Source organism: Parus major, chromosome Z (genome assembly GCF_001522545.3).
Source record: "Parus major isolate Abel chromosome Z, Parus_major1.1, whole genome shotgun sequence".
NCBI classification, from domain to species: Eukaryota; Metazoa; Chordata; class Aves; order Passeriformes; family Paridae; genus Parus; species Parus major.
In genome coordinates, this window is record NC_031799.1 from 22,020,927 (window position 1) to 22,047,587 (window position 26,661).

At 35.6% G+C, this 26,661-nt stretch overlaps 1 protein-coding gene across 2 annotated transcripts in view; it reads right to left on the reverse strand.

Annotated features, from left to right (window-relative positions):
* Positions 1 to 381: 381 nt before the first annotated feature.
* Positions 382 to 26,661, reverse strand: part of JMY (junction mediating and regulatory protein, p53 cofactor) — a 62,120-nt gene continuing 35,840 nt past the window's right edge. Inside the window, exons 5-11 of one of the 2 annotated variants that reach the window (XM_015653043.3) lie at positions 24,824 to 24,989; positions 21,386 to 21,573; positions 15,335 to 15,418; positions 12,721 to 12,816; positions 10,807 to 11,359; positions 8,866 to 9,176; positions 382 to 5,759 (exon numbers count right to left, since the gene is read on the reverse strand). In XM_015653043.3, coding sequence (XP_015508529.1) covers positions 8,869 to 9,176; positions 10,807 to 11,359; positions 12,721 to 12,816; positions 15,335 to 15,418; positions 21,386 to 21,573; positions 24,824 to 24,989 — 1,395 coding nt within the window. In that variant the 3' untranslated portion in view covers positions 382 to 5,759; positions 8,866 to 8,868. Of the gene's footprint in view, positions 5,760 to 8,865; positions 9,177 to 10,806; positions 11,360 to 12,720; positions 12,817 to 15,334; positions 15,422 to 21,385; positions 21,574 to 24,823; positions 24,990 to 26,661 lie in introns of both variants that reach the window. The other variant, XM_015653042.3, reaches the window with a different exon arrangement.

Genomic DNA, 26,661 nt, shown 5'->3' on the forward strand with positions numbered 1-26,661 from the left:
ACTGCTGAGCTCTTAACATTTCTGTATTTAAACTTTTACCCTTTTTCATAGAGTGTTTCTGTCTTTTGATCAAGAGATGGAAAGTGCGTGTGATCTGTACACATAACTACCCTGCACCATTTAGGAGCAAGGTTCTTCCGTAACACCTTAATTGCTCAGGTAGCTTCATTTACCAAAGTTACCTAAATACAAATATTCCATGCTGCAACATAGCTTAGACACAATCACCTAGCATTAAACCATGACAGGGAATTTGAGGAGTTGTAAAAATAACTACGGCAATGGAAATTAATTAGATCTGAAATTGTTTTTTGTGGGAATCAAACCGTACAAAAAGTATTTTTTTACAGCTAGTACATAAAGTTAAAACCAAGACAGTGATCAAATAAATATCCTTTAATAAAGAAAAGAGGAATAATTTTAAAGCACCAAAACTGTGAGTATGATGTTACATTGCATGTACAATAAGGTGAATGCAGTACTTTGCGTACAGGTTTGAATTTCTGAATCATGATAATAAAACCCCATGAAATACACAGCAATAAACTTGCATTGCAGAAAAGCTGCACTAAAGAAAAAAGACCAAGAAGCAGACAATTAAAATTTTTTTTTAGTTTCTAGGTATTGCTAGAAATGCTTGTTTAGTTCTTAACCTTTTTTTTAAATATACTTGTGCTTAATACTTAATAACTGAGCATTTTCAGGCATAGTAAATTTGCAGAGTTGTTTACAATGAAATATGCATTTAATATGTCCTTTTGAATATAATGGAATTAAAGAACTTTCTTAAAGCCAAGCACAATGTGCTAGTACTGTCTGAGTCTAATGATAATATTGCACAAAGCTAGTGAAAGAAAAATTTGTTTTCATTATTTCTTATTTATTCAACAGGCTTAACAAAGAAGTTAGTTTCATTAAGCTTCACTGGCTTCATTCATGAAAGACAACTTGCAGCCATCTGTACTTCTTTAGCTTTCCTTTTATGATGATGCATTTGTATACACTTAAAATGAAATTCAAAACATACAGCAACAGCAACAACACGCTGGAAGATGTTAAGTGAATATCCCCAATGCCCAACACCTATTTACCAATTCAGAAGTCAAAACTATGTTTATAAGCTGAAAATCAAGCCAGTTTATGGCAAACTAATTCCTGGATAGGTGACAGTCTCTGGAATAGAGTCTCTGCAGAGTTTGGACTATATGCACCAAAACAGTCTTCATCCTTCCTACTTGTTTCCAATGGACGCACTACTGGTTAATGAGCTTTAGATAATGCACTACACATTAATATTAAAAACTCAGCAGAATAAAATTAATTGCTTGGTCATTTCCCATATTAGAGGTACAGAGCATTCACATTTGAGAATGGAAAGATGACCTTTTCTGTCAAATTCTGAAGCTCTGAGCCACAGAATATAGAAGACCTGAATCACAATAAAAATACATAAATGTTAGGTTGCAGATTCACCACAGCCAGAGCTGTGAGTTTTGGATTAACAGTCAAACTGAACGGGAAGTACAAAGACCCATATATGCAACAGCCCCTCCCACAAATATACTGGCATGCCTGCCCTCCCTCCCTTGACCCTCCTAAAAATTCTAAATATTTATGTATTAGGCAGCAATTAAATATAAATTCATTTTGTAAGAAAACTTAAATTACAGTATATTTATAGGTTAAAAATAGCCATTGTGTTGATAGCATTGATAGCAGTATGTTGATGTGCTTATTACACCAAAGAGCAATTTGCAGTCAAGTTTAGGATGACCTACTGTCTGTCAGCTCCAAGAGGACCGAAATCATGCAACATGCTCTCCCAGTAAGGTGCTTCTGTTACTCCTTTTCTTTGCAAGAAGCTTCACTTGTTCTTAACATTAATTCTGTAGTGCGAAACATCAACAACATATTGTCCATGCTTATGAAATCATTACCAGAAATACATCCAGGTAATTTAATTACATAAGCATCACAACGAAAATAAAATCTGATTACACGCATGAGCAGACTTGCTTTACAAATTACACTCCTGAAATTCAGTGCAACAAATGGAATAAGGGTAACATTAACCAATAATGTTTCTGCCTCCTCTTCTCAATAAGTTGCATCTTCAGTTATGCATCTATCATTACTTTATTATTAAACAGTACAGAATATAGTGCTTATAATACTCAAAATGATTCTTTACAAATAATGTAGTGAAGTATGTTGAGTTCTATCCCCAATTCAGTCACAAAAGAACACAATATATAATCATACTAATTTATTTTACAAGTGTCTGGTGTAGAATGCAGACTGTCAGATTTAAAAAAAAAAACCAAAACAAAAAAACAGGCAAAACTTAAAAGTGATATTTGAGAAAGATAAAAAAGCCTTCATCTACCCTAGACAGATAACATGAAAATACATTAAAGTGAGTAAGACTATTGGTCATTTGTAAAGGATCTGGAACCTCCATGAATGAGAGCAGGAAATTCTTGTTGATACAAATTCCATTTCTGAACAAGAGTATTGCTGTTCACCTTACATTTTGGTTATTTCAGTAGAAACTGAGTATTTAGTTTCTTGTTCCCACTCATGAAAGGTTTTTAAGTCCTTACATAAGCATTTGTACAATAACATTATGCATTCCAAATCTTTACTTCACTGGATCAGTTACACCATAGTAAAACTTTTAATTTGAAAAAAGAAAGACGTTTCTAAAAATGGAAAAAGCCTAAAAGCTGATGAACTACTTAAGATAAATAACTAGCAACAGGACAACGCAGCCACAACAATAAAATGAAAAATATCAATAGGCAGGTCTTTTTATGGAGGCTCTTTTTCCTTGCGCATGTTTACATAGTTTTCCTTAGTGATGCTTGCCAAGATTTCTCACAGACCAATACAATTATTACAGCTTTTCTCAGCTGTGGAGGAACTGACCTCAACACAGGACCATTGTAGTTTCCCTAAGTTTCTTGTAAATATACTAAACTTTCCCTATTTTCTGCGGTAGTCATCCCTTTTCACTGGAAAATTTCACATGGCAGAGGATGGTACCTTATATGCATTAGCCTGTGTACACTACATATGCACAATTTTTATATCAAAGTGAAAATTATGTGAAATTGTGACATCTAGTGACTCATGAAGATTTAAATTCAGTTGTTTTTGGTTTTTTTTTGAGCAGGATGTGGAAAAAAACCCCATTCATTTTCCACACAGAAGATGGCAGTTTTGAACTGATATATACTGCTATGCTCACCGTAACAACTACTTTTTGTGTGCCCATAAAATACATGCTCATATGAGAACTCCAATTCTATTGAGACTAAGCTACTACAGAAATCTAAGGTTTCAGCTAAATATGAAACAGATTAAGAAGAGTAATTTTCATCAATCATGCACACATTTTTCAAGGCAAAGATGACAGATCACATGGCAAACATATCTGAAAACTGTAGTACAGTACAGCATGGAGCTATTTAGATAACAACACAGTGGTAAACTGCAGACAAACGTGTTGTGCAAGGGAACCACTGCACAAATACTTTAAAATTACACTATTTTTCCTCAGCTTGAAATTTTGCTAGTGTTCTGTATGCACACTCCAAGGAATGAAACTGCAGGCTGGAAAACAGGAAAAAATGAAAATAAAAATTGTTTGTTCACCACTGTTAATTTAGCACTAAGTTTCAGATGAAATGTATAATGTGAGTTACCATTCTACATTGTAGTTCTGTTTTGTGCTACAGCCAAAAATTTATTTGATTACCTTGGTTTTAATGTGTGGTGTGACTGAAACAAATGCAGAACAGAACAGCTGATGGTATAGGCAGTGCTGAATGATTATAATGAACCTTGAATCTGCTGCTATTGCTGCATGAACACAGCATCAGACAGCTTGCAACCATACTATGTAACACAGAATTTACAGAATAAGTTTAAGAAAAAAGCATCATGTAGTTATAGGCCTGTGGAAAGCCAGTATCAGGTGTTTCACACAGCTGAAAAATAGAGACCTGGCAACTAACACGGCAAAATTGATACAATTCTACGGTAACACTGCTTGCAGGTGCTTTGAAAATCAATGTTCACTAACTTTATAAGTAAGGCAACATGGTTAAGAAAATCCTCTTGAGATGTTTGACAGAGCTTTAATTTTTGGACAGCCACAGCAAAACATCTTCAATAGACTGAAGGGTCCCAGAGCTGAAGTTCCTTTAGATTACACAGCCTATTGCTAAGGTAAGGTCTCCTGCTCCTCTCTCTGTAAGTAAACGGCAAGACGTGAAATCCCCTGTTATAAATGTTAACACAGTACGTGTTCCATTACATGACAGCAGCAATGAGTAACTCCACTTAAAAGAACCCAGATCCCCATATAGTAGTTTATCTGTCAAAAAAGGAACAGTGAATGGACCACACAACACAAAGGACAGGGACTGTGTATTTCTCAAACACAGTGTATGTTACGCTAGTAAAAACAAAATGCTAGTGAAAATTCAGCTTTCCTAGAAGTGTAATGGGCTGATTTTTAATACCACATGAGGTTTTTAGGTGGTACAAGGCTACTTGTATCTCTGTATTGACATACCTCTTGGTACTGTGGTATCGTAAGAGTAGCTGCCTGCAGCCATTAGTCATGAGGTTTAGGACTACTCCTAAGTAATCACTGCAGAGGAAGTTGTAACTCTCCTTTAAAAATAAAACAGTAAGAATCAAAAGAAACATTTTTCAGCCAGTAGGCCTTTGGGTATGAAATACAAACATTTTCGCAGCCACTAAAGGGAATAATGAAAACCAGCAATAATAGCATGATTTTCACAACTGAATTATCAGTATGCTTAAGTGCTTTGATCTTTTTTAAAGAGGGCTGCTTAGACTAATCAAAAGCCATTTTAAACCAAAAGAGAAAAATATTTTTAAGTATGAAATTACAAAATATTGCTTCTTATAACAAATGATAAAAGTATAACTAACTTGGTTCAGCATAGCTAAATATTATTTTAAAAAAGCATGAAAATGTCTACTTTAAAAAGATGTCAGACTAAAAATGACCTAAAAAGGTGCTGCAGTATGTCTTGCTAAATGTATCATGATGGAAACAAACACATTCTTGAATATGTACTGAATTCAACTCTTAATTCTCATTGTGCTGTGGTCACTTGTTGCTTTTCATACTGACATATGCTTCTTCAAGCTAAGAAGAAAAAAAGTCTTAGTTGCATGTTACTGAATTTCAGCTACTGTAGTGCAACTAGGAATTCTCTTTCTGGAATATCAGACTGCTACACAGCAAACTTTTCTGCAGGGAGCCATTTAGTTGAATTTTCAAGCACATGAGATATTCAGTGCAGTGAAGGGGCCATTTTATAGCTGGTGTGGAACCCCAAAGTTACTCTAACGGCAAGTAGTCTCCCAACTCAAAATGTCCCCCTCACTTAACTGGCCATACATTACTAACGCAAATATAAAAAGTGCTTAAGAATTGGGCATTCTTGATAGTATAAAATGCACGTCAAAACAACTTAGCTTTCTGCCCAAACCAGAATTTGTTTGAACAATTAAAGAAAAAAGTGACCTGAAAATAACATTTCAGGCCATTTTTTTCCATGTACTGAGTTATTTGCCAAAGAAAGACTATTTCTTTGCCAAAGAAAGCCTTCTGTGGAATTGATGGTCATAACTGCTGGCTCTGAATTCTCAGAAATGCAGAAGAAAAGTAATCTTCAACTGGGGTTTCTTTTCGCACGTTGGTGGCTGTCCAGCACCTGTTTGGGAAGAAAGAAAAAGGAACATCTGAAAAGCTAAACGGCTGTACAAATATTCTCTGATCAACGTATTAGGCAATTCTAACATGCACTATACTGAGCAGTGCGTACTGAGCAAAGATTCTCTTTGCTCCCAGGGTAATGACACAGTGACCCTGGAGTCAGAGAACACATATGACCAGGTCTTTTTATTTTTTTGCCTTCTGATATTACTGGCAGTTAACACAGATCAGAGTTTGAAGATGCCCAAAATATTGGATTAGGAGACTAGGGAGAACAAAAGCTTCCTTGTTATCTGTTACCTTGCCCCCACTGACAGGAACTCAGGTTCTGCATTACTTACAGATCTCTTAGTGTACTATGGTGATTTATGTGCATTACTGTGTACTCACACACAGATACTCTCAGGATACTTCTGATAACTGGTAATCTCTTGGATTTTTCATACAGGAGCTAACACATATTTATACTACTTGCTCAGCTACTTCAATATATAGCATGCCTTAGTATCTTTTTACATGGTTCAGACTGTCTGTCTGGAAAGAACTGCTCCTAAAAAGTTTAGTCATAGCTTTATGTGGAAGTTAACTCACAGGGAAGGCAATATAATAGATTACTAGATCTCCTGCAAGAATTAGTAACTATTAGTTTTGTCCTCAAACTTCATTAATGAAACTACTTCAGTGAGCACTGCTAATACTCCCTTCACATATACCAAAGAACTTTCTGGAACTTAATAATTATACATCACTGTGTCAGATTCAGCCTTCATTTTGTAAGGCAAGTAACTGCATTAAATTTAGTCTATACAGATGTATGTATAATTAATCATAATTAAAATAAAATGCATGCTAACACACTTTGGTAAACATGTTTTCAACCTAAACTACTGTTCTTGGCATGTGTAGAGCTTACAAGTTAAAAACCACTTGGTCAATCTTAAAGCATGATTATAAGTGGATAACCTTACAGTAAAAAATACTAGCCTGCTATTTCTGTAACAGATTTTCATTATTTTACTCCTGTATGATGAATGCTAGTAAATCAGTCTGTATCTTCAAGCAAGTATGCTCATCAATATGGAAAGTATTTATTCAGTTGAGTTTTTCAAGGGCTTTGTCACAATCTCTGTTCTCCCAAATTATTTCATGTGCTTGGAAAGCAAGGGCCTGCTTGTTTTTTCTGAGCTGTTAGTACAGCTATTTCTGAGCTATCTTATGAGCTATTCTGTACAACCATTTTTCTATCTTAACTATTATGTGTTAAATAACCTCACCTAAGAAAAACAGGGTTGTTTTCATAATAAAGTATGACTTTGGTAAGAGAAAACAGGTCCCAGATATGTGAAGACCAAGGAGCACATTCTCCTGACATTGAATTGACACTGAATCCTGCTTTTAGGTCCAGGTAATTTCACAGGACTTGAGCAGGATGTAGATTGCTAAAAAGGAGACATCAACCAGGGCCTGTGCAGCAGTGATTTTCAGCCTGCATTCTGAACTCCTTTTATGGGGCTCCAAATTGCAGAGGAAAACATATTGTGTGGCAATGACCACGGAAGATTTCTAAGATGAACTTCCAATGTAAAATGCTTATGAGGTCAACCAATTTGATTTAAAAAATATTAACCCAGTCTTGGAAAATTTCTTTGTATCTTGCCAAAAAAAATGCAAACAAAATCCTGAACAGTCAAACAGATTTGCTAAAATCAAAGTCAAATCACAGAGTTTAAATCTGATCCGTTATCTAGGAAATCAGAATAATTGAAAGAAAGCCAAGTTAGTTCCAAAACGTATCTTTTCTTATAGCTGTCACTTGATTTCTGAAGAGCTGTGGTAGTGGGAGTTTTGAATATGCAAGGATAGAAAGGTTATCTTTAGGGTGGCAAACAGCTAGCTCATGAGGAATTGAAGGCAGCATTTATTTTCCTTTTCAAAAATTTAAAATACTATAATTTGAAAATACCATACCAATGTAACAGATTGAGACAGTATTTTATAATCACAAGAACATTCAGCAGATGATGTGCTAAGTCAGAATCAGTTTTTAAACAGCTGTAGCACTTTATCAACAGTCACTCTCCAGCTATGGTAACAACTAACCAGGGTAGAAATGCTGGATTGTGAACATTCAAAAAGGTTATCTTTCTTCTATTGCTAACTGTGTTAAAAGGATTACAAATATTTGTCTTCCATTCTGTTGAAACAGCCTTTCGAAACATGTTTTTCGTTTCTCTACATACTGTCATTTCTCTGGTTTCTCAAATTTTAGGTTTAGTGGGAACCTTCATTGATACTCAAGTCCATTCGTGTATCAGTAACAGAGAGCCACAACAGAGAAGAGCTCTGCACTGCTGCTGCAGTCACAAATCTCTTTGTGCTACTGATGCAGCAATTATTTTGAAAATGATCTCTTGCCAATTTTTGGTTTGTTGTGAAATCATTAATTTCATCTGATGAAGTCTGATATCTCTACTTTCAGGCACTGCAGCTTAGTATTAATGCAAGTTCATGGAATTCATATGACTAGCAGAAGTATAAATTGTATTTCTATATTTACTGTTTATAGCCTGGAAATTCAATTAAGTCAGAGATTTTAGAGACTGAAACCAAGCCATCAAGAAGTCAGCCACTCAGGATAACCCATGAGATTTCAACGTGTTCAGCATTCAAACCTAACTGTCCTTCGCTTAGAAGTTACTCAGTCTGAAGTAAGACATGCCAAATTTTTACAAGGCTAGAAATAAAGTATAAGGTGTGTCCAAGAGTGATTGTGCTGCTTTTAAAACATTTTTGGTAAACTGGGAGCTGTCCCTTCAAATTTACTAAATAAAACAGAGCTTTTTTTCAGAAGTCCTGTCAACATCCAGCAGAAGTACAGGAACAGTAAAAGGCTAACACACTGTCTAAAAAAGGTTTTCCTTATTATGAACCTTAAATTCTTTGAAGTCAGTGACAATTCATATGTGCATGTTTTACCACACTGGATGTCAGATAGTTTAGTTGCATTCCTACTAAGTCTCCCAGAATGCACAACCTGAGGCTTAGATGCTACTGTTATAAAAAAACTGTTGCAGAAATATTTTCTTTAAATGTAGCTTAATTACAGGTTAGTTTTCCCAGTCTGTGCAAGGCAAACTCTCCTCTTCATCCTCTGATTCAGGTGATGCTTCCTTAATCCTTCGCAAAGCTTCATGGATGCTCCTTGTCAGAGGGTCAGTGTCAGGCAGAATTGTAAAGGATTCTCTCAAAACATCTTTCTGTACTTTCTTCAGTTTCACCCCTTTCCTGATCTGCGCCAAGATGTTATTGCTATCATCTTCATCAGGAAAAGGAGGGAGACTTCTCTGCTCAACTTTTCTTAAGTGAAAGCTGCCACGTTTCAAGGAAGCCAGAACTTCATCCATCGGGGAACTCACTGCAGCAAATCAAAAGACCTTGAGTAGTATTTTCACTAAGTTTTATCAGTCTTAATTTCTATTTCCAATAGACCAAAAAGTACCTGCATACTCTTAATCTGGTAGTCCTGCACTATAATGGTAGCTCCAATACTGTTTTCACCTCTAAATAATCTTCCTTATTTAAAGGAAGTTTATAAACCAGGTCAAAACTGGTTTATAGAGACAAGTGTAATTTTTGTAACCACTTTACTTCCTATCAGGAAGTAAAACTTTCTGAACCATGTGGCTTTTCTGTTTGCATTCAGAAAAATCAAATAAACGGCAAGGAATTCAACATAATGAAAGTGTTTACTATGTCATCTTTTTTTACTTTAGAACTCAGATAATGAGTACATGTCATAGGTACTGAACTGTGCAATCCGTCCTTATCACTTGCATTTTTAGGCTAATTTTACCTACTGAATGACTATTTCTACAAGCCAGTGGGGGATACAGCAATATAGTCAATTGCAAGAGCATGCACTTTCCTGCTTCTCTGGGTTCATGTATTCGTTAACATTTAGTCCCAGAACAGTTAAAAAAATCATCTTCCCTTATAATTAATGAAAACAAAGAAGTCAGAGATAATTCTTTATGGCAAATCCTTCTTTTATCACTAATTTTGAAACTAGTTTTTTGCAAAAATAAAAATCAGGCTTTGGCTCTTTGAAGAGCCAAAGAGTGGGTAAGATCTTCATCCCAGAGAATGCACTATAATAAAGTAAAATGAAGTTTAAACACCTCACATACAATAGCATGTAATTTGTACAGCACTTCTCAATCAATACATATCCATCTCCAGTTCTCTTTTGTACATCGCACAATACGTTTTTTAAAACCTGTTTTGCATTTAGGAATAGGCTGCCCATCCCACTAAAGGCCTAGAAAGAAAAGTCCCAATGAAAAGAGAGATGTAAAAGAATACAGGACTGCACATTTGAAGGTGGAAGGAAGGACTGTAAAGCCCCTGTCTGTCATACAGGGACAAATTTCTGAAGCCACTTAGAAACTTGGAACATCTCAGGGGACATGGAGCAGCAGGTAGAGTGCTGCAGCAGACATTAACAATATTCTTAATAGGAATGATTGATCTGAATTTCTATTTGTCATATTATGATGTATATAAAACTACACACACAATAGATGATTTATAAAAAATTGCAAGATAAAATGCAAGTCAGTAAAGTAAACTATAGGACTACATAAAATTATTGTTATTCTATTAGTAAATAGAACACTGCATCCTCTGGTGAAACAGAGCAAATCTGCAGGGTTGGCAGTAAGTAAATACAGTAAGTAGATGTGTAAATATTCTTTTCAACAGCACCTAGGTCCACTTTTTATCTAGTCTAACATGGTACAGTGTAGACTCAATTTCTCAAATGTTTTCCTACTGAACAAATATGCCACGGTGTCATAAAAGCCCTAGTGTTTGAGATTCCAGCATCTATCAGCTAAAAAAGATTTAAAAACTTTCCCATTAATAATAAATCAATCACAGAATACACTTTCCTACACAGCAATTCAAAAGATGGACTCATGTGCATTACAGTTTTTTAATTAATAACAATAAATTTTTAATTAATTATGCAGAAATTAAAACAGTACCTCTCCTCCTCTGTAAACCCTCTAGATCACCGGTCTTCTTGAGCTTCTTCTTGGCACTGACTAGCTGACTGCTATCGAACAGATGTGCTGGTGGGACACCAGAAGAGTGCTGGACTCCCTTTTCCACACTCTGACGTTTGACAGAGCTGTCACTTTTCTCTAAGGATTTGGTGGCATCTTCCTTGGAGGGCAAAGGTGGAGGCGGAGGTGGAGGTGGTGGAGGCAAAGGGGGTGGAAGCTGTACTCCAGTAGCAGTCTCTGGTTGAAGCTGGTCACTGGTAAGTGGAGAAGTGCTAACATGGGGCAGGTCAGAGGTAACACCATTAGGAGGCAAAGAGACATCTTGAACTTGTTTTAGGCTTGTAGATTCCTGCACCTGCAATGGCTGAACTGCTTTTTCCAATTCCACCTCTTCGATCTTCTCTTGGATTTGTATGGTTGCTGGCAAAGATTGAGGCTGCTCGACACAGGGCACTGAGCTGGCTGCACATTTTCTCTTTGCATGAGCCAGCCGTAGTCTGGTTGATTTGAGTATTACTTGCCCAGGGTACCGCTAAAGTGAATAAGGTATTGACAATTGTGTAAGCACATGCAATGGACTACTTAAGATTTTATCTACCTGTCATTTCTGACAAACAATTTTCATTCTGCTCTGTATGTAAAACCAAAGCAAATATATCCCCAGCTTTTATTCAAAAATATATTCACATTCTTAGTTTTTATTCTTACTTAAGCCACAATTTATGTATGATTAGTCTAGTCAGTGAAATGCATGGGTTAGAATTAGGATTTCACCAAGAATCAGAGAGCACATTCAAAACTGGTTTTTTTCTGGAAACTAAAATTTGAAATTCCCTCTAGCTTTCCTCTTCTAAACCTGGTCAATGGCTCCCTTTGCAAGTGCAGAACAGTCTGACTTAATACACTGGCCTTATATGTGAATCATACTGTTTTAAAAGGTGTATCTTGAGAACATCTAAGATTTTCAGACTTCGTTTCTTTCTTGAATTTTCTGCCTCATTATCAGTCTTTTCATATTAGTTTTATCCACAACCTCTTTAAAGAAAAAATTAAGCTTCTTCTGAAAGACAGGTCTAATATCTTTTGCACAACTCTTGTAGGCCTAACACAATAACATGTAACAGTATTAGTATGTTAATAGCTCACAGACAGTGGCTGGTTAACGTAAGAAATTTGCTTTAATTTACAGAAGTTACAGAATTCAAGAGCCTTGCAAACAATAAGGACATGAAGAGTGTACTGATGAACAAGACAACTTTCCAGCAAAGAAACTTCTCATACTTTTTTTTTTCCTAATGTATTCAACAAAAAAGTTTTCATCAATTAATACAGTCTCTCTTTTCTTTTTACTTTCAGTCCTTTTCTTATTCTTTCCCCTTCATTCCACCTTCTATGCATTTTCTGATGGTTCCATTGTAATAAGAAGGGGCAGATATTCTAGCCATCAGCAGTAGTAGGAGGGCATGTCAGATGACAATGCTCTTTGTAGGAAGTACTGCTTAGATTATACTTCTTGGGAACATGTGCCAAGTGTCTTGTCACAGGATACATGTGTAAGAGTGAACAGAAACTTAAGGCACTGGGAATGCAACAGCTAGAGGAATCTGCTACCACCAATGCCATATTTTGTTGTGAATTTTACAGAGATAAGTTCATGCTACAATGAAAGAGTATCAATAATGATATCAAATAGAGTAATAGAATAATTTTAATTATTATATATTATTGTATATTATAGTATAATATATAATACATACTGTTATATATTTTATATATTATAGAATCATCATCATAATATCAAGAGTAATAGCCCTGTGAATGCTGTTACTGGAATGTGTGAAAATTTCTTTGGGAAAGGAAACTACCAGAAAAGAACAACTGTTCTTCTGTTACCTGCTTAAATGTACGAAGTCTGTCCAGGGTTTTCTGTCGCTCCTGACTAACCCAGGAGCTCTTTCTTTCCTCTTCATCTTGCAGCTGATCTCGTTTCTGAGAAAATATACGGAAAACATGCAACTATTATATACAGTGCTCTATTTGGCTGCACTAGAAAAACACTCTTCTCCTAAATGTGAAGAGCTACTTAAAAAGATACTTCTCAAATAAACATAACTTCAAAACTTGGCCTTTGGCTTCCCCTTAAAAAATACTATACATTTTGTATTTTGTTTTCTCAAAGAAACACGAAGCTCAGTAAAAAAACATTTCAATCTCTAACAGGAACACTTGGAAGACTTGTTACTTAGAAAGATGAGAAATAACAAGTGACAGAATGCTATACTTAGAGAAGCCCCCTTGAATTAAAATTGCATAAATTAACCAGAGAGCAAAGCAGTATCCCTTGCCCCCTCATTCCAATAACAAAATGTCAGTCCAAATTGAAAGGCTGCCCATTTAAAGAAGTCATATTTGTATTTTCAAAGTACAAGAATACAAAGTTTTGAACCCAACAGTGAGCAAATTAAGTAAATGTTTTCACACAACAGTAAATATAAGTTTGTATTTAATCCAGCTTTTGCTATGCAAACCAGCTTGATTTTATATAATTGCACTTAAGTAAAGGCCTGAAGCTCTTCCTTGCACCTAGGATAGTTGTGTTTTTTCTTGTACAGCGATTTTATCTTATGGAAAATACACCCTTGGATACATCTCCTTTAACTAATCATTCTTTCTTACAGAACTTCAGCAGAGTTACTACATCTTTGAAACAAACAATAACACCTCAGTCAATTTACTGGAAATGGAAGCTGATTACCCAAAGGTGAAATTCACTGCATGCAAGTTCAGAAGCTATCAGGAAAAATGACGTAACAGCTGACCACAAAGCAAAAACCCTGAGCAGCAGAAACAGCAGCTTTAATTCTTAACATGACTCACAGCATTTAATATTACTTTTGAAAGTGTGTATCTTCATAATCAAAAATTCTGATCACTTTTGTGAACGTTTTACTCTCACTGATTACCACAAAAGCAGTGTCTGCCTGCTATTTTCATAAGTCAGCTAGTGGCCTGGTGTCCTTCATAAAAAGCCAGCTGCTGTGATTTGGAAGGAAGGAAGTATAGATGCATTAGGGAGAGAAAGATGAGAACATGTCTGAAAAATAGTAAGGACAGAAAACATATAAAGGTGAAGAGGATGAGAAGCATGTGGTAAAAGAATGTAAGAATAATGGGCAAAGAAGTTAGAACAAAAGCATAAAGAAAGGAAGAAAAGTAGTTCTACCACTGTATCTGAATTCTACATATGCATTCAGATCAAATTTTTCCTGAAGCAGCCTCAAATTCAAGGGTTTTTTTGTTTGTTTGTTTTTGGTTTTTGGTGTTTTGTTTTGGGTGACTTGTTTATTTGATTTTGTTTCACTTTTAAGTAAAAAAGTAAAATTGCAAATCTTTTTTGGTTTCAAATTTGGACTCCCCTTTTCAAAAGTTTTCTAAGACTTAAATTCTCAAAATTCTTAATGAAAACCAGTCATTTAAAACCTTTTTTATCATAATGCTGGAATTTCTCAGTCACATTTTTAGCAGAAAACCCCCACACAAACACAAAAATGTAGCATAAGGTTCTTTATATCATTCAAGTGGTTAACTCCATAATATAAAACTCTGCAGTACTCTTGAGAGACAAGGAAGTCCTTTGGCTTTGTCAAGTCTTATTAGTAAGACTGATAAATGGGCTACAATCCACACAGTAACTTCCTCTGCCTTATAAGAACTTATGAAAAAAATATATATTTTCTTTTAATTCCTGAAAGAATATTCCAATACATACTGCTTTTGACAAGTAGCCTTTCCATAAAATAAATTATGCAGCTGACTTCCTGGACAAATATATCAATGTTAAAAATGTATAAGGATGAAACAGAATCACTTTCACTAATCTAATTGAAGCCTGAATTAAAGAGACTTGGATTTCAATGCATCTTTGTCAGTGATCTTTATCAAATATTGATACTATATCAGCTCCTAAGGCCTAATCCAGAATTTGAATATTTTTTGAGTATATTAGGTACAACTTAAGAGACTAGTTGGCCTATTCTCTGCAACCAGGCTATGAAAAAACAATTGCGGAGCATCCATTTGGAACTGCAAGTTTATACAACTTAATTCCAGTAATAGCTTTAGTAAAAAAAGAAAAGTAGCATCCAAGCTTATTAAGATTCAAGAATCATTGTGTGATTTCCCTACTCCTATCAGCATACTGGACGTGATACTTGGAGATGTTCAGAATCGTCTACGTGCAAGTGATGATAAACCCTGTCAAATCACTCAGACTGTCAGCCTAGCATTAAGAACTGCTCTACTTGCTTGGTTCTCATGTCTTCCTAACACAGCTATATATTCCCCCCTACCAGCATAAAATGACACAGAAATCCGTGGTGCAAAGGTCACGGATAAACACCATCTTTTGAAAGAGCTATCACTCTGAATGCTCTCCTAATTAATGTATAATGAGGAATGCAAGCTATTAATGACAGGCTAAGCTCAACAGCAGAAAACTCAAACTTACCAGCTGAACAGTATGGTGCATTTTGTACTCCTCCTCACTCTGGTGACGCTGCTGGATCTTCTCATTATGTTTTGCGATACAGATCTCCTGAAGGGACATAAAGTATTACCTATAGAGCATGTATTTAAATACAGATTTACATAATGTCATATTTAGCAAATGGCATCTAGAAAAATAGTAGCTGCAGAACCTATTTCAGACAAGCTCATTTAATTTACAATGAACTGTAACTGAAAAACCACCCCAAATCTATTACTTTTAACTACCAAAAGAATAGATCCAAGTGACAGCTGCTTGGAAAGTCTGTTCTACAGTACCAGTAAAAGCGTGGCAAAGAACACCAATCTGTCAACGCTTCATAAAGCCCTTGTTTAACCCCATGTATTTGCACACATGGAAAATAACTAACTCTCAAATTTCTCAATATTTCTGTTTATGCAAATAGACAGCTTCCCATTTACAGGTGTCAGCCCATCTTTCCCATGTACTATCTGCAAGCACAGACAGGAATGAAGTTGTTATAATTCATTATGTTCATTTTTTACACTGATCTCACATCTCTAACATCTGGTTTAAAACAAGCATTTGTCACATTGTTTGCAAATAAGAATAGGTTAAAATAACAAACAAACAAACTAGGCCATATTACAGCTTCAAGTAGATAACTTCATTGGATGATGCTGAGGGCCAGAAAATTGGACAGTATGAGCAATGTAATTAGACCTGGTACAAGCACCATGCAGAACTAGAACAAAGCCTGATGTACAGTCATAAACAAATCCCACAGTTGTGCAAGTATGGATGCTTAAAAAAGCTGTTCATCTGCAAGTCCTCTATGGACATGCTTTGATCAAATAAAAAAGTAACCAGTGTTCCTTTACAGAACAGTAAAACATCAGTGTTGCTGTTGTATACGGGTAACTAACAAAAGCAAATATATCTGTGCAAATACTGTCCCAGTTCATCACAGGTATATCACAGAATGGCTTAGGTGGGAAGAGATCTTAAAGCTCATCTAGTGCCAACCTCCCTGCCATGAACAGGGGACCTTTCACTAAACCAGGCTGCTCTGCCCCATCCAACCTGGCCTTGAAGATTTCCAGGGATGAGGCATCCACTTCTTCTCGGGGCAACCTATGTCAGCAGCTCAGCACCCCCCAGAGTAAAGAAATTTCTTTCTAACAACTATTCAAATCTCTCCTGGTTTAAAACTGTTCCCCCTTGTGCATGTAAAATATCTGTCCATCTCAAAAGGCACTCTCCCTCCTTTTTCACAGCACAAAGCTCCTTTTATGTTCTGAAAGGCTGTACTGAGGTCTCCCCAGAGCCTTCTCTTCTCCAGGCTCAACAACCCTAGCTTGTCATCATAGGAGAGGTGCTCCAACCCTCTGATCATCTTTGTGGACCTGCCCTGCACTTGCTCTAACAGGTCCACAAATATATATAGTCAAACACTGCTGGGTTTTGTGCTTATTTCTGGAGGCTTTTTCCCCCCTGGTGAAAAGAGTTAATCCTGGAACATTCAAACAATTTAATCTGTAGCTGAGAAAGTACAAAACACTTCATTTCTGTGTTCCAAAGACACAGCAAGCTATGTAATACTAACAGAGAATCTGAAAAACTTTCTGTAATACTTCTAACTAGTTTATAGTTTAGTCTCTATTTAGGTATTAATATTATAATGAGAAAATGTAAGTTAAGCATGGTTTGGGTTTTCTGACATGTCTCAAATACTCAGAGGGCACAATTTCATGTAATGTTTTCACTTCATTTAACATTATTTAAATCTTTCTGATTAAATTAAATAATGAAAGATACTTTAAGTATGTAAAGAGGACAAAACTAACCAAAATGTATTTGGTGCTGACTTTGTATTAATAAACAATCTACTTTGACGTAAGTAGATCTCTTTGACAAGAAACAGTAAAAACTACTAGGAGGGGCTGAAAACATGTTTCAGGACAGGATTAGAAATCTGAATCATCTTAACTAATTATAGAAATGGTCTAAGGAAAAAGGAAAGGTTGCAATTTCAGAGGGACAAATGCAGGGTTCTACCTGTAGACAAGATTAAGTGTACTAGTAGACAAGATTAAGTGACTACAAACAAAGAATGAAATAAAAAACCATCCAGATGGCAGCATTAAGAAAATTTTCTGGATGATTAGGGCAGATGACAAGTTCAATATCTACCAATGAACACTGGCAAAACAAAAACTAAAACAACAAAACAAAAAATAATAATTGGGTGTATGAACAGGAATACACAGCCTATTGCACTTGCAAGGTAGCCCTTACTTCTAAGCACTGGGAAGCAGGCATGTTATCATAGAATCGTCAAGTTTGGATGAGACCTTTAAGATCATTCAGTCCACTTGTCCACCCACCACTGCCATTGTAACCACTACACCATCACCCAGCACCAGATCCAGACACTTCTCAAATACCTCCAGGGATTTTACAACCTCCCTGTGAATTTATGTCCAGTGAGAGCCACACCTCAAGAAATATGTTGATCAGCTGTATGGAACTGGGAAAGCAACAAGAAGTAATGCTCATTCTTCCTTTAATCAACTAACTGATCTCACAGTATCAAATTGTATTTCTATTAAATAGACAAAAAGGGAGAGGTGAGGAACTATTTCAACCTTTGTCACCAGATAAACTACAATGTTTAAGACTAACAACATATAATATATGTAAAAGAGATGTGTGATAGTATTATATCTAACTAGTTCCAGTGAGTCTTGCTTTCAGCTTAAAAAACAACCCAATTAAAAGGTTACTTTTTCATGTGCAGGAACTGTGTTTTACTATAAGCATTCAGTGTAGTTATGTTCTTACGCTGCTGTTATAATAGTAATAATAACAATACCAATAATCATATGCCAGCTGTCACTGCATCTATATAACACCTATTTTGGCATGGGCTGCACTTTAAAATGTGGGCTTGCAAAATTCTAAAGGTGTCCTATTAAATAAACACAAAAGCATGTGAGGAAGTCTCCTAGATGAAAACACACATTATGAACATAACACAAGTAGCTTCACCAATCAGTTGCTTCTCCCAGTCTGCTTGTGATAAAGAATACTCTTTCCAGGTGCAAAATAATTTGGTTTCATCCCAACTCTGTTTTTTCAAAGATGTTTTTCAAAATATCTTCTATACCATTTTTTTCACCTTAGCTCTTTACTATAAATCTAGATCCCTAATAAATCAGCTGCTTGTTCCATATGATAATCTAATTAATACTAATGTGTAGCCAGCAGGGGGTAGACTGGCATTACAGTAGCAATTTCCTGCATGAAAAATCTATAGCCAGCTCTCTAGAAGTAAGGAAAAAAAGTGAAATTGCTATTAAAAATTTATTTTTAAATAACTCACTGTCATCAACACAAAGGAACACCATAGAATAATTAACAAATGCAAACTGTATTAAAAAAAAAATAATAAGGAATTTATACTCATGGTAGTACAGTGAAAAAATATCAAACTCTGTAAAACCATGCATTTTAAAAATGTCACTTCAGTTATTCTAGAGTCACAACTGAGTTGTGTTTCCAAGACACCTTCAATGAAAGTTTCTAAATAAAAGCTTGATGAAATTATTTGACATCACCGAAAAACAACAACAAAACAAAAAAACAAAACAAAACAAGAAAAAGAAAGAAAAAACCCACCAATCTAACACCATCTCACCAACCCAATCAAAAACAAAACACCTGTTTAAAAGTCTGCTTTAAGATACTTTTCTGAAACACACAAAGTCAGGAATGCAATCTGAAAAGCATTAAGTACACTCTCATCTCAGTTCAACAATAAACGTTTCTTGAGACAGACAGATTTACCACACAGTATGTATTTTTCATATTCACCCTTAAAAAGTCACTTTTCTTCACATAGCATTCAGTCATCACTGCCCTCATTCTCACCATCTACATTCTGCTTTTGTATCCCATCTGTATCTTAGTTTTGCATACTTGACTTAACCTGAAACACTTCAGAGCAAGAATCCTATTTTACTCCCACAAATACAAGCACTCGCAACAGGCACCTTAAATAGTGCTCTATATAATAGTGTTACAATGCTTTGCAGAATCACTAGAAAGGCCACTGAAAATACAAAGATTGCTTAAAAAAACTAGACAAATCTCTGAGTTTTGAATATCAGGTAATTGCCAGAAAATTTAGTAGGAGTCTGCATTATCCAGCAGTAAGAATCTAAAAAATGGACATATACTTTTCTGCCCAACAAGTGCCACACAATGGCACACAACAGGTTCTGCTCTTCCTACTTGCTCAAATAAAGATAATTTATTTTCTCCTGCAAGTTTAAATACACATTGCTGTATGCTGTGATTTTTCTAGAAGCTGAAAGCTATGTCTCTGCAGCACTCAACTGCAAAGAATGCTATCCTGGGCAATGACATAAGTAAGAGCTGGAAGTAGTTAGAGCAATGTGATGTCTAATTTCCACATGGAGACATTTACTTCTGGTCCTGAAAGCAGTATAGCCACAGCTCTCCCAGCACCTTGTTGAGAAGATGTACTGTACCAGTCCTGCATGCAGATGCAGACAAACAACACAGCTCAGCATCTTGTCACAATGAACAAGCAGACATGCTGCTACTCCTGCTACAGCCAAAACCAACTCCAGCTTAAACAAGGTATTCTATCACAGCATAACCTTGAAACAAATGAGCCACTGTAGGTGACTAGTTCATTATACAGATATATGGGCATGCTAAAAAATCTCTACTCCTGCTTCAGGGTTTCTTCTTGACATGTGTACTCCATTAAGCAAAGAACAGCAAACAGGCTCTTGCTTAAAAGCAAAAAAAACCAAAAAACCAACAACAAAAAAACAAAAACAAAAAAAAACAAACCCCCAAAAAAACCCCCAAAAAAACCAAACCAAAAAAAAAAAAACAAACCAAAAAACAACAACACACACAGGTGTCTACTTTGTAAGGTGCCAGCAGTTTCTTTTCATATCCAGGAGAAAACATCATATTATACTGTAGGCCGTGTAAATTAACGTAATATGACAAGTAAGCTCTTACCTAGAATACTAACAAGGTTCCTGATATTTCTTCTCTTTTCAAGCTCATGTAAAACAAACTCAATGACTAAGCAAGCTATTTCACATAATCAGCTAACAGGAGACCTTTCTCCTAATACTTCATTAGCAGTGTTCTCCATATTGGGTTAATTAGAAACTGGGCAGTGGCTGACAAAATGCAAACTATCCAATACATAAAATGGTATCAACAACTTTTATTTGCTCTGTTATGCTTCAGATTTAGGTACAGAAATAGATATTATTATGAAGTGGAGGCAAGACCTGAAGGGTTTACTGTCAATCTGCTAGAATTCTTTATATGAAGGGGTCATCTTTCACATAAAGGGACATGACTGGGAACACACAACCACACCAACCACTCATCCTAATCCAGAATGAGGCCTCAACTGACATTTCTGCATAGTTTTATAGTACATAGTATGGGTGGAACCTATTTTCTAACAAGTACTTACAACGGTCTCTCAGAACTTTGACCTAAACAGCACAACTAGAATTACAAATTAAGAATGTAGACTGGATTTCATATAGATCTGCCAAATTCAGAATATCAACAACACATGACATAAGTTTAAAAGGATGGAGTAAGAGAATGAAAATAGAATTCACTTGTGAGAAACACATTTGAAAATTCTCTTCTGCAAACATATACAAAACTACTCTCCACAAAAACATTCGTTCTAGCATGTACTTGCCACATGAAAGTATTCTGATTAATTAATAGAAATAAGTTTATTTGTTGACTTCAAAGTAATTGAAGGTTCCTTTAAAGCTAGAAGAAAGGTAAACAGAATCTTAAATGCATCAATTTAATAATACATGTTATTTAACTTACTCTTCTGCAAAACAACGTCTAGCAAACAATGAATGTAATCCCCAAAAATTCTGGGAAACTTGTACCTGAAAGGAAACCTTTCTAACTTTTATTAAATTTGCTAATTATGTCAAAAAAAAGGCAATTAAACAGTACCTTCTTATTTCTGAGGTAGGCTTTCTTGGCTGAAATACGTCCACGCCTTGCTTCCAGCTGGCGGATTTTTTGTTGTAACTTTTGCAGCTCCTCTTTTTGCAAGTGTACAGATGTTGCCATATCCTCTTTTTCAAGCATAGCTTCCATACTTTCATAAGTATCATAATACACCACTTCATCTCTCTTCTCTATTTCAAAGATGTCAGCAAAAAAAAAATAAATAAAATCAGTGGTTTGTATTTAATTAACATTTTGTTTTCCTCAACAACAACCCTCCCACTGAGTTGCAAGATTTGATGCAGAAGAACGCCATAGCCCTTTCAGAGGACTAATACCAAAAATCAGTCAGGTCAGAGGAAAAAGTATCAAACAGCAAGGCACTGTACAGCTTTAAAACCTTTATGAGGAACAGAAATTAATACCAGTGAAGCTCAGCCTGCTATTCGGGCAAGCTCAGAGTATTAGAACACAAATGCAATTCTAAATGTACAGCTATTATGTGTAACCTGATTTGAACACAATGCCCATGCATGTCTTTGGGTCTCACAAGGGACCCAGGGCTTAGCAGTTTTCTCTGGTCTTCACCATAAAGTTCAGAATAGACAAGACTCTCTGGAGACTTCAGCGTCATTCTTCTGTTACAACCAGCTGGTAATTTCATGTAAGGGGACTCAGACATCAGGACACCAAAACACTCTCATAGGTTTTTGATGTCCCAGTCACTGCTCCTGAGAGGGAGGGAAGAAGGGAGGGCAATTTCAAGGCAATCCTTCAAAGCATTACAGGGCTGAAAAGGAGGTAATTACTAATAGTTTTATCAACACTCATGATTTTTAGCTTCCTGAGAGAAGCATTTGGAATAACAGTGAGCTCATCTTTAAATGCTGCCTTCTCATCTCTTGCCAAGAAGGAAAGAGTGGTGATTATAAATCCTTGAAGAATGTTGGAATGAAGAAGCTGCAAAGACCTCTTGTTCTTTATTCCACTGGCATACAAAGTAGGATATATTTGTAACACACCAAGAAGGAAAAGCATTACTGCTGTCTGAAACAGGCAGAGGCAGCTGGCATGTCTGTCAAGTGTCTATTCCACAGCAATACCAAACTTTCTTATTTCAACTTTATCAACTACTTTCAGAAAGACTGTAATTTCTCCTACTTCAGCTACCTGATTATTTGGGAACAGGCATAGGATTTTCCTCAGAACATTTTAAAAGCTGTTGTCACTTCATGCTATTTGTGTGTACAGTCTCTGCTGCAACCAGAACTCCGACTGTCATGTTAATTTCAGCTCAGTAGAAGTCATGGGAGGACCAGACAATAAAGCACAGCAAGATATTCACCTTAAAATAAAATCTAATAAAACTTACCAAACAACTTATTTACTTCAGCATTTAGGTTAAAAATAAAACCCTGTAAAGCTTCATCAATATGTAAAAACTGCCAAGTCACTGGAACTCCCTTTGAGGTAACACTGAGTAAGAAGAGAACTCATGTCTGACAATTATATTTTACCATGCAGTTATAAGATGGGAGAATTTACAGCTGAATTTTGCTTTAGAAGAATTTCATGCGAAGTTAAAGACAGAAATATACAAGTTTGCCCATCACAAAACCATTTTGACAAGAATTTACTCATACTTTGTACAAATAAGATAAAACCCTTATAAATTCTACCTAATAAAGTCATGTTTTTGTGAATTTCAGTGTAGGTATTAGTGACAGTGAAAAGCAGTGTTGCTCATAATATGACAATTTATTATAATCACTTGATCCTTTTCAGATCCTGTGTTGAATTTGCAAATTTTCAGTTCTCCTGGGTCACAATCAATTGAATTGACTGCACTCAATGCTCTCAAAACATTAGTTGAGAGCTCTCTGAACTATCTCTGCAGAATCATTACAGTCAAAGACTAGATAGAAGCAACAGCATCTACTCGGCTTACATGCATGAATTTCAAATCATACAGATGTGGAAAATCAAAGTCTGTTACTATTTATAAATACACTTTAAAAAGAAAGTGTTACAGACCATGCTTTTCTTTTGACATCATAGGAAACACATTAAAAGACCACAGAATGTTTTAGATGGTTGAATTCGGATTTGGTACTGAATAGTCTCAAATATATGTAGTCACTTCCACATCACTTTATTTTTCGTGTTAATTGTTCTATCCACCTGAAGAAGTCTGGGAAGGTAATTTCGTGCATTGAACAATTCCCACATGTTTAGGAATTGTATTTTTTCATTTTCTGTCCTATGGCATAGTTTGGGATTTATTATTAAACAATATCTTACAAATTTAAAATAGCAAAGGAAGCCAGAACAGTGAACTGTTTTGTTGCCACAAGGGAATAAACAGGGTGATGGTATAGCTGACCGAGGGTTTTACTTTGGATTAGGTTGTGGGTTGAGGGGTTTTTTTGAGATTTCTGCAGAAAACATTAATGACAAACTGTATTTCCCTGTGACATTTTTACAGCTGATGGCCCAGCAGTTTTACTACCACTACACCAAAGACAAAGGATTTTAATACACATTTCTTCACTACGTGTCTGATTTCCCAGGTCAAAATCTACCTCAAAATCACTAATTAATTCTCCACAGAAGCACTAAGTCAAAGTTACCACATTTCTCCAAGTAATTTATAAAGTTTCCAATCCTTTTGTCAAAACATACACTTATAGTTGTTTCATCACAGGACATAAAGATTCATAGTTACAGTGTTGTTACAGTGAGACAAATCTGTGATACCTCTGTTTTTTCCTTTTCCAGAAGCAACTCATAATACAATCCAACTTCAAATCTTTGAAGAATTTTCTATCCATAGAAAAATTTTTTATACAAGCCCTACACTCTAAAAGCAGTAAAACAAAGCTTGCTTAAACACAAACATTAAAGATAGAAAGGTCTAAAGGATAGAAGTGGATTGAAAAATGCTGTATGATTTACATGTACTGCTTCCACAGGACATGAGATGTAAGTAGGATAGTCAACTCTGGAAGTATAAGGTTTCTTGCTGCTCTATATCTGAGACAACGATATGAGCCTCAAGTGTAGCAAAAGGAATCCAATCTGCAGATACAGCTTTTGAAAAAAAATCACTTTCAAGAAATGTGTAATATCAATTCATATTATCAGTTAGATAAGCCCAATAATTAAGACATTTCCTCCTCCCTGATCTCAGTTCTCCGAAACTTAAATAGTTTGTGCATCTTATATGCAAACTTCCAAATACAAGCAATGAGAATCATCCCAGAACTCCTGTATGTGTATGTATATGCTTTATAAACAGGTGTAAATTTTAATTTAACAGTACTTTTGCAGCTCTTCACATGGCAAAGGATCTGTTCTCATTTCATTCACATTGGCTTCCCTGACTCTTAAGAAGAAAATCATCTTTCACGGATTAGGTACTAATTGAAATAAATAAAACACCTGACATCAGTCTTCTGATGCTTTCAAGCTGTGCTGTCAGGAGCAGCTCTTCACATTTCAAGATCTCAAACTGCACTTCATATAACTGAAGCTGTAGGTCATAGTAATCAGCTTCCAAGTGGTCCAAATGAGCTAAGGCTTCTGTACCACCTTTCAGGCTCTGCATCTAAATAAAAAGAGAAAATAAACAAACAAACAAACAAACAACTCCAGGATAATGATAAGAACAAAACCATGGATTTTATGATTACAGCTAGATATTGTCTGGTACAGTAAATATAACATGTCAAAACTGAACACATCAAGTTTCTAAGATATATTCTGATCAGACACACACTTTAAGATGCCTTTAGTATCTTTTTTCTACATGGCAATGAAATAAATCCATAGCATTGAATTACACTTTGCGACTGTCAAGTGTCAAGTCATATAGTGCATAGTGTGAAATATCCCTCACACTATTTTAGAGAATCTACCACATGATTCTCTAAAGGTACATAATTAAATTAAATTAGAATTCTCCTGTCTTCAACCCAAAAAGTCTAAAAGTAGGCATCTCAAAAGCTACAGTTCAAACTTGTAGAAGCAGAACTGAGGAAAAAAATGTGAAAGGATGCAGAAACAGGGATAAATACATGCACCGATCATCTTGTAATGACAACTTACTTCCGATATTTCTGGAGTCCATCACAGGAGAATAAATACACAGATTAAAATACTTATATATATTTCAGTACTCATTTGTATTTTGTATTTGAATAGAAAAGTAACACACAACCAAAGTGAACTGCAAACACTCTCTTTTGTTCAGTCAAACAAGAATTATCTGCTCAATAAAGCCAGCCATTCAGATCATACTTAAAAAATACCAGCATGTTAGGGAATCTTACATGCTGAGTTTGAAGGGAATACATGCACCTCTATAATCTGCATGCAGAAGAGTTAGGGCCACATCCAAATTCTTTACTCGCTCAAAATATGTATATCTGATAGCTTCTCTCATATACGGGATGAAAGTAATGGTAAATTTTAACAAAGATTTGTGGTTTATCTACCTTACTATTCAGAAGAAATTCCCAGTTTCATATTACAGACAGTCATTCATTAAAAAGGGATGTCTACCAAACAAAAATACAGGACCTATTTAGCTATACATTTATAAAATATTTGCTAGCATGTTCCCAACATTATAGTGTAATCTTCAAGTTGTAAAACTGAATCTGTAACAAACAGCCACAAATAGGTTCCCTGAGTTTTATTTAGCATACATATTTTAATATGACTATACTAAACTAGAAAGGTATCTGTGTTGAATGAAACCAATGATCCATTTTACCCAGTACTCTGTTTCAGGAAAATGTTAACTGCAAAAATCCAGGAAGATGAAACTTAACAGGCAGTCCAGTGATGTCTTCCCAAAATGATTCACCAGCCTCTAGCACAGCTGGAAGCACAATTTAAACCACACTGCTGCCTCTTATGTAAAACAGACTTTCTAGACATAAATTTGTCCTGTCCTTTTTTCTTTTAAAAACATGTATGCTTTTACCACCTCCATCATTATCTACTGACAGGGATTTCACAGCTGAATCACACACAAATAATTCTGCATACTATACTTACTTCCATATAAGACTGCTAGACACAAGATCTGTAAATCAATTCTTGTAACTCCTATTTTAAGTTTCTTTTCCTATATTTTGTACTTCTGTATACATCCTTTATATATCAACTATTAGTCTGAAAACTCCAGTAAGTCCTTCAGTGAACACCAGAAACCTTACAATCCCTAATGTATTATGTATATGCTAAAATCCAGAGCTACACAAAAATGTCTT